The sequence below is a fragment of the Oryza glaberrima genome, chromosome 9 (genome assembly GCF_000147395.1).
Source record: "Oryza glaberrima chromosome 9, OglaRS2, whole genome shotgun sequence".
Lineage (NCBI taxonomy): Eukaryota > Viridiplantae > Streptophyta > Magnoliopsida > Poales > Poaceae > Oryza > Oryza glaberrima.
This window is the reverse complement of record NC_068334.1, coordinates 17,158,258-17,171,650: the sequence shown is the minus strand read 5'-3', so window position 1 is coordinate 17,171,650 and position 13,393 is coordinate 17,158,258. Positions and strand designations below refer to the sequence as shown.

The 13,393-nt window shown below is 48.1% G+C and overlaps 1 protein-coding gene across 1 annotated transcript; it reads right to left on the bottom strand.

The window, feature by feature from the left end:
• Window positions 1-11,027: 11,027 nt before the first annotated feature.
• Window positions 11,028-12,066, bottom strand: LOC127784190 (fasciclin-like arabinogalactan protein 1). Its single transcript, XM_052311381.1, has one exon. It carries the CDS (start codon window positions 11,979-11,981, stop codon window positions 11,160-11,162), a length of 822 nt encoding a protein of 273 aa, XP_052167341.1. The 5' UTR covers window positions 11,982-12,066; the 3' UTR covers window positions 11,028-11,159.
• Window positions 12,067-13,393: the final 1,327 nt, after the last annotated feature.

Genomic DNA, 13,393 nt, shown 5'->3' with positions numbered 1-13,393 from the left:
GTGGCATGTTACTTTTGTGTATGGGGAGCCTCGTGTTGAGAATAGACATCGTATGTGGACCTTTTTGGAAGATATAAGGCAATCCTCTGATCTTCCATGGTTGGTTATGGGAGATTTCAATGAGGTGCTGTGGCAATACGAGCATTTCTCCAAGAGACCTAGAAATGAGTCTCAGATGAGAGCTTTCCGAGATGCTTTACATAGCTGTGAATTGCATGACCTGGGTTTTAGAGGACTGCCTCATACTTATGATAACAAAAGAGAGGGGTGGAACAATGTCAAAGTTCGCCTCGATCGTGCTGTTGCTGACGGCAATTGGAGAGATGTGTTTAGTAATGCCCAACTATCTCACTTAGTGTCCCCTTGCTCTGATCATTGTCCAATTGTGTTGCAATTGTTGGGTGATTCTCGGACCCAAGGGAGGAAGAAGTGCTTGCAGTATGAGATCTTTTGGGAGAGGGAAGCAGCAATATCTGAAGTGATAGGTGAGGCCTGGAGTGAATATGGGACAAAGGAGGATCTGGGGGAGATTAACAAGGCTCTCGGTAAAGTAATGATAGCACTTCACTCCTGGAGCAGAACCAAATGCAAAAACGTTGGCCATGAACTAGAGAGAGCGCGGAACAGGTTGTCCAACCTCCTTGAGGCAAACGCTGATGGGGCAACAGTTCGACAAGTGACTGACAACATGAATGATTTGTTGTATAGGGAGGAGATGCTCTAGCTGCAGCGTTCACGAGTTAGCTGGCTGAAAGAAGGGGATCACAACACCAAGTTCTTTCACTCCCGAGCGGTGTGGAGAGCCAAAAAGAACAAAATTTTGAAGCTGCGGGACTCCGAGGGAATTGTTCACAGTTCGACAACAGAAATGGAGAGAATGGCAACTGATTACTTTCAGAAGTTGTACACTACTGACCACAAGCTTGGACCAGTCCAAGATTACTAGGCTCTTCCAAACTAAGGTTTCAGCTAAGATGAATGACAAACTGTGCGAGGATTTTACAGAGGAGGAAGTCGCCACTGCTATGTTTCAGATTGGCCCAATTAAGGCGCCGGGCCCCGACGGCTTCCCGGCTCGTTTCTATCAGAGGAACTGGGGTGGCTTGAAGAGTGACATTGTCAGGGCAGTGAAGGAATTTTTTAGGTCAGGAATTATGCCAGCGGGGGTTAATGACACTACAATCGTGCTCATTCCAAAGATTGATCAACCCACTGAACTAAAAGACTTAAGACCGATCAGCCTGTGCAATGTGATCTATAAAGTGGTTTCAAAGTGCCTAGTGAACAGATTGAGACCCCTCTTGGATGAATTAATATCTGTTAACCAAAGTGCATTTGTACCTGGTAGAATGATCACAGATAATGCTCTTCTAGCCTTTGAGTGCTTCCACTATATCCAGAAGAACAAGAATCCAAACAAAGCAGCAAGTGCATACAAACTTGATCTGTCGAAAGCGTATGACAGGGTGGATTGGGGCATCTTGGAGCAGGCAATGTATAAGTTGGGTTTCGCTCACCGGTGGGTTAGATGGATTATGGAGTGTATAACCACAGTGAGATACTCGGTTAAATTCAATGGAACCCTTCTTGATTCATTTGCTCCATCTCGGGGACTTTGTCAAGGAGATCCCTTATCTCCCTTCCTATTCCTGTTCCTGGCCGACGGACTATCTTTGCTCTTAGATGAAAAGGTCCAGCAGGGGGTGCTTTCTCCTATTCACATATGCCGTAGTGCTCCGGGTATCTCACACTTACTGTTCGCAGATGATACTCTGTTATTTCTCAAGGCTGTACCAGAACAGGCAGAGGTGATCAGGGAGGTTCTTAATGACTATGCAACTGCTACAGGTCAGCAGATAAATCCCTCGAAATGCTCCATAATGTTTGGGGACTCTTCCTCAGAGTTAGTTCAGGAGGCTATCAGGGATACACTACAAATTGCTAATAATGTTTTTGAGGATAAGTACTTAGGCTTCCCAACCCCAGATGGAAGGCTAAAGAAAGGAAAATTTCAGAGCATCCAGGAAAGAATTTGGAAGAGGCTGATACAGTGGGGAGAAAATTATCTTTCAAGTGGAGGAAAGGAGATTCTGATCAAGGCGGTAATCCAAGCTATTCCGGTGTACGTCATGGGAATTTTTAAACTCCCAGAATCTGTGTGTGATGAACTTACAAGAATCACAAGAGGTTTTTGGTAGGGTGGTGAAAAGGGGGCGCGGAAAACACACTGGAAGGCTTGGGATACGCTGACTAAACCCAAGAATTGTGGTGGCTTGGGTTTCAGGGATTTCAGATTGTTCAACCAAGCTCTGTTAGCCAGGCAGGCCTGGAGGCTAATTGATTCTCCTGACAGTCTTTGTGCAATGGTTCTGAAAGCGAAATATTTCCTAAATGGAAATCTTACTGACACAAGTTTTGGCGGGAATGCTTCGCCGGGCTGGAGAGCAATTGAGTTTGGTTTGGAATTGCTGAAGAAGGGGATAATATGGAGAATTGGGAACCGTCGCTCAGTCCGTATATGGCGTGATTCATGGATTCCGTGTGATCACTCAAGATGACCGATCACCAAGAAGAGTAACTGCAGAACCAAATGGGTAGCTGACCTCCTAACAGATGCAGGCGAATGGGATGTCGATCGGGTTCGACAGATATTCTGGCCCATTGATGCTGAAGTTATACTGAAAATTCGTGTTCCCTCTCAGGATGTAAGCGATTTTGTGGCTTGGCACCCAGACAGATTAGGGAGGTTTTCAGTCCGAAGTGCTTATAGCCTGGCAGTTTCGCTTGCTTCTGAGAATGCTTGTTCAGCCTCATCTGCAGTCGACCGTAGTAAAGCATGGAACATGCTTTGGAAATGTAATGTGCCTCAGAAGGTAAAAATTTTCGCTTGGAAGGTGGCATTAGATTGCCTTGCTACCATGGTGAACAAGAAGAGAAGGAAATTGGATGTCACGTCCAGAAATTTAGCCCAAATTTCCAGACTATTTTGTGTATTAAATCCCTGTCCAGGACCAGCCAGGGCACACAAAACGGCAAGTAATATACAGTTCCAAACGTAAATAAAGTGTAAATACTTACAGAAGAGGCACTTAGTCCTCACACCGAAAGAGAACGACAGCAGCGGAAAAAGGCGATCCTAGCAGGGCTTCAGCTCCACTCCACAGGCAAAACTCAACTGGGGTCTGAGCCTTGGTCTTCTAACTTCGTCTTCAACTCAGAAGCACTACACTTCTGAAAAGGGGGAATAATAGCAAGGCTGAGTACAACCACCGTACTCAGCAAGCCACACCAATGATGCAGACGTGCAATGGGATACAAGGATGGCTTGTGGCTATTTGCATAAAGGCGATTGTAAAACATTTTATTGAGCAAAACGGTAAAACTATTGAGTAATTAAAGTAATATTAAATCTCCACTGATCAACGCTACACCACGTTGAACAGGCCCAACCAACCCACCTGAAGTACAGTGCATTGGGTCGATTTATTAAGTGTGAGACTAATCACGGTGATTCTGGTCGATCGCCCATAACCGCGGGCACGGCTATTCGAATAGTTTTACTCAGGCCAGAGGTGCACAACTGTACCCACAAGACACAATCCACCGGCATGTTACCGTGCCCGGCCGGACACGTCACCATGTCGGGTGATTGTGACAAGACCCTTCATACAAACCGCTCTGACCAAGCACACCACACCTCAGGTTTCACCCCCGCCCCCAGCAGGCAGCGGGCAGTCCCCTCTCGTGCCTAGGTGAATCCGGAAGCGACAGAGGCCGTCGCAGGGCCCGCCCCGCTCGATCATGCCCACCCTCGCCTGGATGCGTCAGCCAGAGAAAAGCTATACTTCAAGTCAGGTAGTTACCCATTCCCGCTTGTGGCAAGCGCTGTATGTCTTCCAGTGCATCCCGCGAACCGGTCCTTAATCGCCATGGGTGCGACCAGCAAAACCATGCACCCACAGCCCACCATTCAGTCGTATTTTAGTTGGATAATTACGACCATGAAACATGGCCAGATGTCTCGAGCACGCAGCTCATCATGATACTAACATGTCTAATACTGCAATTATCCCATCAACTGAGCTAGTGGTAATTAAGCATGGCTAAGCATAAAGTTCTAGCTAGATCAACATAAGTGACACAAGCTAGTCGAATTATCACCCACGGTTGACGAAGGACATATATCAAATAATATGGCACAAGCAAGCCGATAGGTAAACCCTGGTCCCATGTAATTAGTAAAACAATGCATATTTAGTTGCAAATACTAAAACATTTATAAATTGGGATCAACATGCTCAAGGGGAAGTGTGTGACTTGCCTTGCTTCTTCAAACAATCTTCCAAACTCTTATCCTTGCGACCGCGATCTTCCGAAACGACGGATTCTACACGCTGGCACGCAAAACGAGGAAAAACTCTAATAAAAACCAAGGAAACAGTGCATGAAAAGTAAACAAACATGTAGAGCTCAATTTTAGATGAATTTTGCAAGTTGAATGGCCCAATTCGGAGTTCGAATGAATTAGATATGAATTTTAGAAATTTTGAGCCATTTAAATGGATTTCTATAATTAAACTCGATTTATTGCGCAATTATTAAATATTTTCTCAAAGGAAATGGCATTCGCTGACGTCAGCAAGGGGCGCCAGCGCCGACAGGCGGGCCCAACGCGTCAGCGGGTCAAGGAGGTGCGGGCTTGGACCGGGTTCACCAAATGAGCGGGCCCCACGCGTCAGCGGGCAAAAGGATCTAGCCCACCGTGGACCGAGTCCACGATAGAGGTGCAAGGCAGAGGGGTGGGTTGGCTCGCTGACCAACCTGACCAGACGGCGGCGCGCGGCCGGACGGCCACCGGCGGCGACACCGGCGGCGGCGTGGCGCGGCGCGACGGCGACACGCATGCGGCGGCCGGCGGGCAAAGAAAGAAAAAGAAAGGGAGGGGAGGAGGAGGGAGATGCTCACCGACGCGGGAAGGACGACGACGACAATGGTGATGGCAGCGTCGGCCCGGCGAGCGAGGGGGCAGCCGGGGAGCGGCGAAAACGAGCGGAGGAGGCGAAGAGGGAGGCGGCGGAGCTCACCGAGGGGCATGGCGGCGAAGGAGGCGGCTAATGGGGCTCGAGCAGAGGGAGGCGGCAGCACTCCACGGGGCGAAGACGACGGCGGTGATTCGGCGGTCTGCAACGAAGGTGGAAGAGCGGCCGGGGTACCACGCGATGTGGCAAAGCCGACGGTGGCGGGGCGCGGCTTGGCAGTGGCTGGAGCGGCGAGGAGCGGCGGCCGGAGCTCGTCGGTGAGTGGTGGAGAGAGGGAGCGCGGTGGGGAGGTGGTTCCGGCGATGAAATGGGAAAACGGAGCGGGGGCCGAGGTGCGGCAAGGTACGGCGAAGCCGGTGGTGCAAGCGGCGCGGCGCGGGGACGTCGACAGCGGCGGCGGCGGCCGGCTGGAGGGTCGCCAGCGATCAGCGGCGCTTGGGCTCGCGTGGGGAGAGCGGGAGAGAGCGCGGGGAGTGCGGGAAAGTTGGGGAAAAGGGAGAGGATGGCCGGGGGAGTGATTTTATAGGCTCGGGAGGGAGTGGCTCAAGCCGGGATGGGCGGCAACCGGCGTCGAAGTGGGAGGCGACGTGGAGCTCGTGAGGAGGTCAAACCGGCGCCTTTTTTTTGGGGGGAAAGTGGGGGAGATGGTGGAGGACGTGGAGGGGGACCGATTTTACTTGGTTTGGGCGCGAGGACGCGAGCGGGAGGGCGCCGGATTTGGCGGGACATGGGCGGCAACCGCCGGCCATGGCGGCTTCGGCCTGAGAAGCCGAAGGTAGGAGGAGGACCTGACAGGTGGGGTCACCGGGCCCACCTGTCGGGGAGGGAGAGAGGGGGAAGCCCAGTGGGTTATTTAGACTTTACGCGAGGGGAAAACGATTGGGCCGAGAAGGGAGGGGTCGGCCCGAGAGGGAGGAGGGAAGGAGAGAGAGGCGAGCGGGCCAAGGAGAGGAGGAGGGGGATTGGGCCGGGCGGCCCTAAAACAAAGAGGAGGAAATTTTATTGCTTTTCTTTTTATTTTAATTGATAAAATAAACTTTGTGACTTTAAAATTATTTCTTGAGCTCCGAAAATTCACGGAAAAATCCGGAGAGTATTTTAAGGCACAAAGAATATTACAAAATATTCCCGGCCAATGATTTTTAAAAGGAAATTTTTAATTCCCTCAGTAATTCACTTGATTAAATTGATTTAACTTTTATTAAATTTCTAGAAAATGCATTATTTAATGATTTTTAATCCCGATCGAAAATCGGGGCGTTACATTGGAGGCCACAGATGTTTGTGCAATTTGCGGTACAGAGGAAGAAGACTCTGCCCGTGCATTGTGTCGATGTCCATATGCCAAGTCTCTTTGGATGGCCATGAAGGAGTCCCAGAATATATCCTGTATTATGGATGATGGCCCGTTTGGATCAGGTTGGATCTTTGATAGATTGGAGCATCTTCTCGAACCCGAGCGGGCTATGTTTCTCATGGTATTGTGGCGCAACTGGTTTGTTCGCAATGAGATTACGCATGGGAAACCTGCACCGACAACTGAGTCTTCCAGAAGATTCTTGGAAAGCTATATGTGTTCTCTGCTTGAGATCAAACAACAAACCCCAAGCAAATTTAATGAAAGGAAAACATGTTGTGGATTATGTAGCGACGGGCGCCATCAGGAGTTCCCAGATGCAGAACAATGTCAAGCACAAGTGGGTGAGACCTCCTTTGGGCTGGGTGAAACTGAAAATTGATGGGTCCTTTGATGCTAGTCAAGATAAGGGAGGAATCGGCATGGTCCTCAGGGACAGTACAGGAGAGGTAATTGCTTCAGCCTGTAAACCCCTGGCGAGCTGCATCAGTGCCTTAGAATCAGAGCTTCTTGCCTGCAGAGAAGGATTACTATTGGCCCTGCATTGGTCCCTCAGGCCGATCATTGTTGAGTCTGACTGCCTAGAAGCAATCCAGCTTCTAAAGTCTACTGAGAAAGCGATGTCGGATCAAGCTTTTCTAGTTAAGGAAATCAAGGACCTCATACATGTTAGTAGGGAGATTAAGTTGGTTAAGGGTCACCGAAGTCAGAATAGTATCAGTCATCTTTTAGCTAATAAGGCTCGCGGTGAAAACATCTCTGAGGTCTGGTTAGGAAATAGTTGCAGTTTCATCTCTCATTTGGTTTGTAATGATATTCTAGAAGAGTAATCTATTTCCTTTCGCCGCAAAAAAAAACAAGATATCACGTCATTATATTCTAAGAAAAAATACAAATGTTTCAACCGTTGAACTTGGATGTTTCACGTGTGAGAAATAAATGTTTCAATTGGAATTTGACTATGTTGCACATTTTAAGTGTTATGTTGTAGTAGATCTTTATAAATATTGCACGTGATATTATTTAGATGTTTCAATAAGTATTTTCTAATGTTTCACTAGTTCAATGTAAATATTGCACCGGTGTTTTTTCTAGTGTTTCAATAAATAGGTGCAGTGTTGCAACACTTATAACTCGATGTTTCATATATAGAATAAAAATGTTTCAATTAGGATTTAATAGTGTTTTATTCTTTTTATTTATTTTTTTATCAAAAATATAATCAACTAAGATCTTATTGTAAAGATTTAATTGCAACGGATATAATAGTGTAATCGGATTGTAGATTTAATAAATATTTTTAGGAGAAAACTAGTTTGAATCTACTAATGCATGCATAGCTTTTTTTTTTCTACATACATACACACTTATACATTAGAGTGAAGTACTAAGGAGAAAAGTAAGAGAGAGAGAGAAATGTGCAACCATGCAGTAGGCTGAGAGAAAAAAATAAGACAACAGCTAGACATATACTCCCTCCTTCTCTAAATGTTTGACGCCGTTGACTTTTTTTAAACATGTTTGACCGTTCGTATTATTCAAAAACTTTTGTGAAATGTGCAAAACTATATGTATACATAAAAGTATATTTAACAATAAATCAAATGATAGGAAAAGAATTAATAATTATTTAAATTTTTTGAATAAGACGAACGGTTAAACATTTTTAAAAAAGTCAACATCTTCAAACATTTTGGGATGGAGAGAGTAGTATGTAGGTCGTGAGCAGATCACGTCCGATTTTGTTTGGTGCGTCGGACGTCCGATCGCAAGCATTTTCCTTCTTTTTTTGCAAGTTAAAAACTCCTGAACTTATTTCTTCAAAATCAGTTTGAAACCTCCCAGTTTTTTTTTCAGCTCAGCTCTGATTGATTGAGCTATGACTGATAAACCGTAGAAATATAAAAGAAGCAATAGAAAATAATTGATGAATCAATTTTTTATATGTGTTATTAGCGGATTGGGTTGGAAAAGAAGTTTATTATGAAAAAAATACTCTAAAATATATTTTTAAAATGGAAATGTACGAATTGCCCCCTGAACTATCGCGGTCGTATAAATTACCCCTTGAACTCGAAAAACAGATATTTTGCACCCTCAACTACTAAAACCGGACAAATAACCCCCTCTACTCAATCTCTAGAGTGGTTTTGATCTACGTGGCATACACGTGGCAGGCAAGTCAGCACTCCTTTAAAAAAATTCGGGGGGGCCCACCTGTGCACCCCTCCTCTCTCTCTCCTCACATATTCATCCCCTCCCCTCGCTAAAGCACGCAGCGGCGGTGGTGGGCGCGGCTGCGACGGCGGCTGGCTGGGCGAGCAGCGGCGACGGCGGGCACGGCTGGGCGGGCAGAGGCGACTGGCTAGCCAAGCGGCTGCGGCGGCGGGCGCGGCTAGACGGGCGGAGGCGGCTACGGCGGCGGCTGGCTGGGCAAGCGCCGCCGTCGCCCTCGTGCACCACTTGGAGCAACAGCACGGTGCCGAGGCCCTCGCGCCTTCACTCTCTCTCTTCAACTGGGTGACGGAGGGGTGCTGAGGCGATGTTGTGGCGGCGAGGTGAGGCGAGGTAAGGCGGCAGCGGCGGAGATGAGCCGAGCACTCCGGCGGCTGGGGCGGTGGTAGCTAGGTGGAGGACTCTCCTCTGCCGCCGCACTCTTCCGTGGCCCTCTCTCCTCCTCCACCGCCACGCTCTTCTATCGTCCCCTCACCTCCTCCGCCGCCGCGCTCGCCTGCGCTCGCCTTCTCCGAGACGCGACAGCGGCAGCACACGGGCGCAGGATGATGGCGACAGATGACGGCGCGCAGGTGGGGCTCAAGGCGATAACGACGACGGGCGACGGACGAGGGCGCGCGATGCGGGCGAGGCCCGAGGGGAGATGGCGCCGGCGCGCGGTACCAGCGACGACGACGGTGACCGCCGCTCCTCGAGTTCCTCCGCGGTATCGACGAGCCGCCGAGCGTGCATGCGCATGAGAGAGAGAGAGGGGGGAAGAGTGAGAGAGAGGAGAGAGAGGAAGTGGAAGAGGATATGACAGGTGGGTCCCATTTTTTTATATAAATAGAATGCTGACTGGACTACCACGCGTACGACACGTAGACCAAAACCATTGTGGACTGGGTCGAGGGGGATAATTCGTCCGGTTTGCATAGTTGTGGGTGAAGAATGTCCGGTTTTTGTGGTTCAGGGGGGTAATTCGGACGACCGCGATAAAGGGGGTTAATTCGTACTTTTTCCTTTTTAAAAAGAAGTGCAAGGAGTGAAAGAAGAGAGTGACAGAGTACACAACTTCTAGTAGAATTCGATTCGAATTTAGCAAAATGCGGATTTTCCGGACTAGGCCAAAAATAAAAACCACTCGATTTTTCACGTAAAGTTAAAAACAACCAAACTAAAATTTATTTTTTCAGCAAAAATTATTCAAATTTTATCAGTCTTTATCGATTTATCAACGGATTCCACGAAATTCGATGATACCGTTCGTGACCGGATTGTGAAGCTTTAGAGAGGCCGTGACTGAAACAACCAACAACCAAGTGATCAGAGAAGCGGCATCACTGACCACCAAAGAAGAGGAATGACTGAAACAAGATTTGCTGCCCACTGTCTTGTCGGAAACGGGCACAGTTCCGAAGCGCTTTCTCGTGCCAAAAGATGCTGGGCTAGGATGGCAACACTGCGAGGTCGCTCAGCTGCGAGTGGCGGCAGTGTCCGGATGGATCCACGGCCCTGTCGGTGCTACCAATAAAGGCTCGTTTTCATCCCCTCCTAGGGGGAAATTGGCCCGAATCGGAATCGGTCTCGTGTCCTGTTTTCTCGGTAAAAAAGACACAATGCAACTAAAATTATGGCTGAGTTCTAAAGAAAAAAAATTAAGAACGTTTAACACGCTTTCAAAACTGCTCAACATTACGTTTTTTACATTTAAAAACCTTTTATATATAAGTCTTATGTAAATCAAAATTTTAATTTTGCGATAGCTAATACATATAAATAATTATGTGCTAATGTCTCGTTTGTTTTCTGTGTCAAGGCACAATCTCAACCCCTCTTTCAAGCTCACCTTAAATCTCTCCGGCTCGATCACGTCAAATATCTCTGTCTCGATCTCCTCCTCTCCTAGTAACAGTTACTTCCACCTTTCTTTATTTTTACTGTGTGCTTTTTAAGGAATTTTTTACTGTTGCTTTTGATGTGTGGGTTGGGTTGTTTTGACCTCTGAAGCAAATGGCCTTATGGCTCCACCGACAACTGAAATAACAAGAAATGAGCTGCAGAAGTTGCCCTTGATGCAACGAAAAGATCCTTGCCAATTTGTCAGTAAAACGGGCACCATGATAAGTTTCATATCTGAGATTTGGTCGAGGAGATGTACAGAAAAACATTCCAACAATTTAAGTGACAAATCTCTCTGTCAAAAAAAATAATGGAAAAGCTGCAAAATGGGTTTAAATTTTAAAATGCACGGTTCATGTAGCAGAATCTCAGCAACTTAACTGCACTCATCAAGTCAAAACCAAAATGCTGATAAGATATCAACATCTCATGATCTACTATGCTAATTAACAATTAACAAGTAGCAACAGCAGGCACAAACAAAAAAACGAAAATCTAGGAAAGCACTAACAAAATATTTAAGCACGCCACTAGTTCTTCCACGAAAGTAAGCACAAATCTCGCAAGCACATCAACACGCCATCACACCACGATCACGCCAATGGATCATCAACCAAGAACACAAAAAAAAAAAACGAACAAATGCCCTAGGCCAATGTGGAGGCCATGGCGACGGCGGCCAACGCCGCGGCGAACCACCGGACGCACGGCGGCGCGCCGGCCGCCGCGCTCTTCTTGGCCTCCTTCTTCTGGTCCGCCGGAGGCGAGTCGGTGGCGGCGGGGCCGGGAGCGTCCGCCACGACGGGCGCCGGGTGGTGCGCGGGCTTACTGGCCTTGGGAGCGTCCGCCGCCGGAGCGGGCGACGGCGCGGGCGTCGGCGACGGCGCCGGCTTGAACAGCTCCACCGGCTCGATCACCGCGTCGACGGTGAAGATGGCGACGGGGTCGGCGTCCACCACCGTGGACTTGACCCGCGCGGCGTCCCCGGAGGCGGCGGTCTTGATGGTGACGGCGTCGCCCTCGTTCTGCACCGTGAAGTTGTAGTTCTTGGCGGCGCCGTCGGTGGCGAGGGTGTTCATGACGCCATTGTTGGACTTGAGGCTGCCGCGGGAGTAGTACACGGGCACGGCGTGGAACAGGAGCAGCTCGGCCTTGCCGTCGGCGGTGAGGTTCTTGTACCTGGGCAGGAACGCCCTGACGGCGTCGTCGGTGGGGCAGAACACGGTGATGCCGCCGCCGGCGGCGGACTGGTACGTGGAGGACGCGTCGGGCGACGCCGCGATCAGGTCGGCGAAGGCCTTGCACCCGCCCTTCGCCATCGCCGTCGTCACGTTGGGCGGAGCCGGCGGGGCCGCGGGCGCCTTGGCCGCCGCCGGCCCGGCCGCGGCCACGAGCGGCAGGAGGAGGAGGAGGAGGAGGAGGACGCCGTGTGGCGCGGCGGCGGCGGCGGAGAGGCGGAGGCGGCGCATGGCGCGGCGCGGCGTGGGGTGGGGTGGGGGTGGAGTGGAGCGTGGTGCAGGGTGCAGCGGGGTGCGTGCCGCGTGGGAGTGAGGGGGAGTGGGCGCAGTATACAGATTGGCGCTCACTTAACTTGGTTGGGTGCGCACAGCGTGATGCCCCGGGGGTTCACAGGTAATTGCAACCCTTTGCCATTTTGATATTTTCTTTTCAGTTCCTGAGCCTTCCTAAGCCAAAACAGTTTATTAAAAAATAAATAGTAATTAATAGGTAAAATTTTTATATATTTGTTTATAGTGATTTAAAAGCCAATGCTAAAAATAAATTACTTTAAAAATACCTTAAAATTAAATTTGAAATTTAAATTTTAGCTTTTGCTTTAGTTTATTTGACCAACCGATGGGGCTCCGAATATGATCATAGTTTTCGTACGCATATGTGCACATATATCATTACACATGGACATCACGCGTACATATATTTATATACTTATGTATACTTTATGTATACTTTAAAAGAAATTTAAAGATAAAAATAAATTCATAGGTTAACTAAATATATTTATACTACTGAAAACGTATTTTTACATAATATTTATAAGCATAATGATTTAAACTCTGACGAATATATTCATATGTCCACGGCTCAATATCACCAATGGCAATGCTTGTTCCTCCAAGCTCACCGCTTGCTCTTGCACTCCACCGAATAACCTTTTTATGCCCTCATCTTCCTCATCTCTTTTCATCCTCTTTATTTGGATCTTGTGTTTGATGTGATGATGTCCTCATTTACTATCAGTGGTTTCTAGCGTACGTAGGAAAGGCTGTTTTCATCAGCACTTCAGCAAGTTGTCGCGCGCAGTGAAATGTCTTCATGCAGAGCTTGCTCATGTCTTCACTCTAGCAGTACTCGAGCTGCCTGGAATTGAAAACGAAGAAAGAAAATTTTAAAAAAGAACTAGTCGATGTCCTTTTCGAGCATGCGAGTTGCAATCGAGAAGAATCATGACCGGTGGAGTGTGCAGGGGCAAGAACAGCGGGCGGCGGGCCCAGCAGTAAGCGAGACAAAATTAGCACGGCAACTGAATTCTATCCGGAATTCCGGATGCATCATGAAGTGGTTAGAGCAGGTACAGAGAGGAGATAAAAGAGAAGAGTGAAAAACAGCGGGCAATAGATTTATAGCCAGCTGCAGTACGGACTCCTAAATACATGTGTATATGATATGTGGGACTAAGTATAATTGTGTAGTATATGTTTATAGGTATCTATAGTATGAATTTGGCTATAAAATTGACTATAAATGGTTTGGAGCTGGTAGTTAGCGATACTATTAAGCTTGCTCTTATACGGATTGCAGAGCATGTCTAGTTTTCAGTTGTAAAAAAAAAAAAAAGCATGTCTAGTAGGAGTACTCCATC

Excerpts from the sequence above, each read along its gene's own strand:
- LOC127784190 (XM_052311381.1), bottom strand. The coding sequence starts at position 11,981 with ATGCGCCGCCTCCGCCTCTCCGCCGCCGCCGCCGCGCCACACGGCGTC.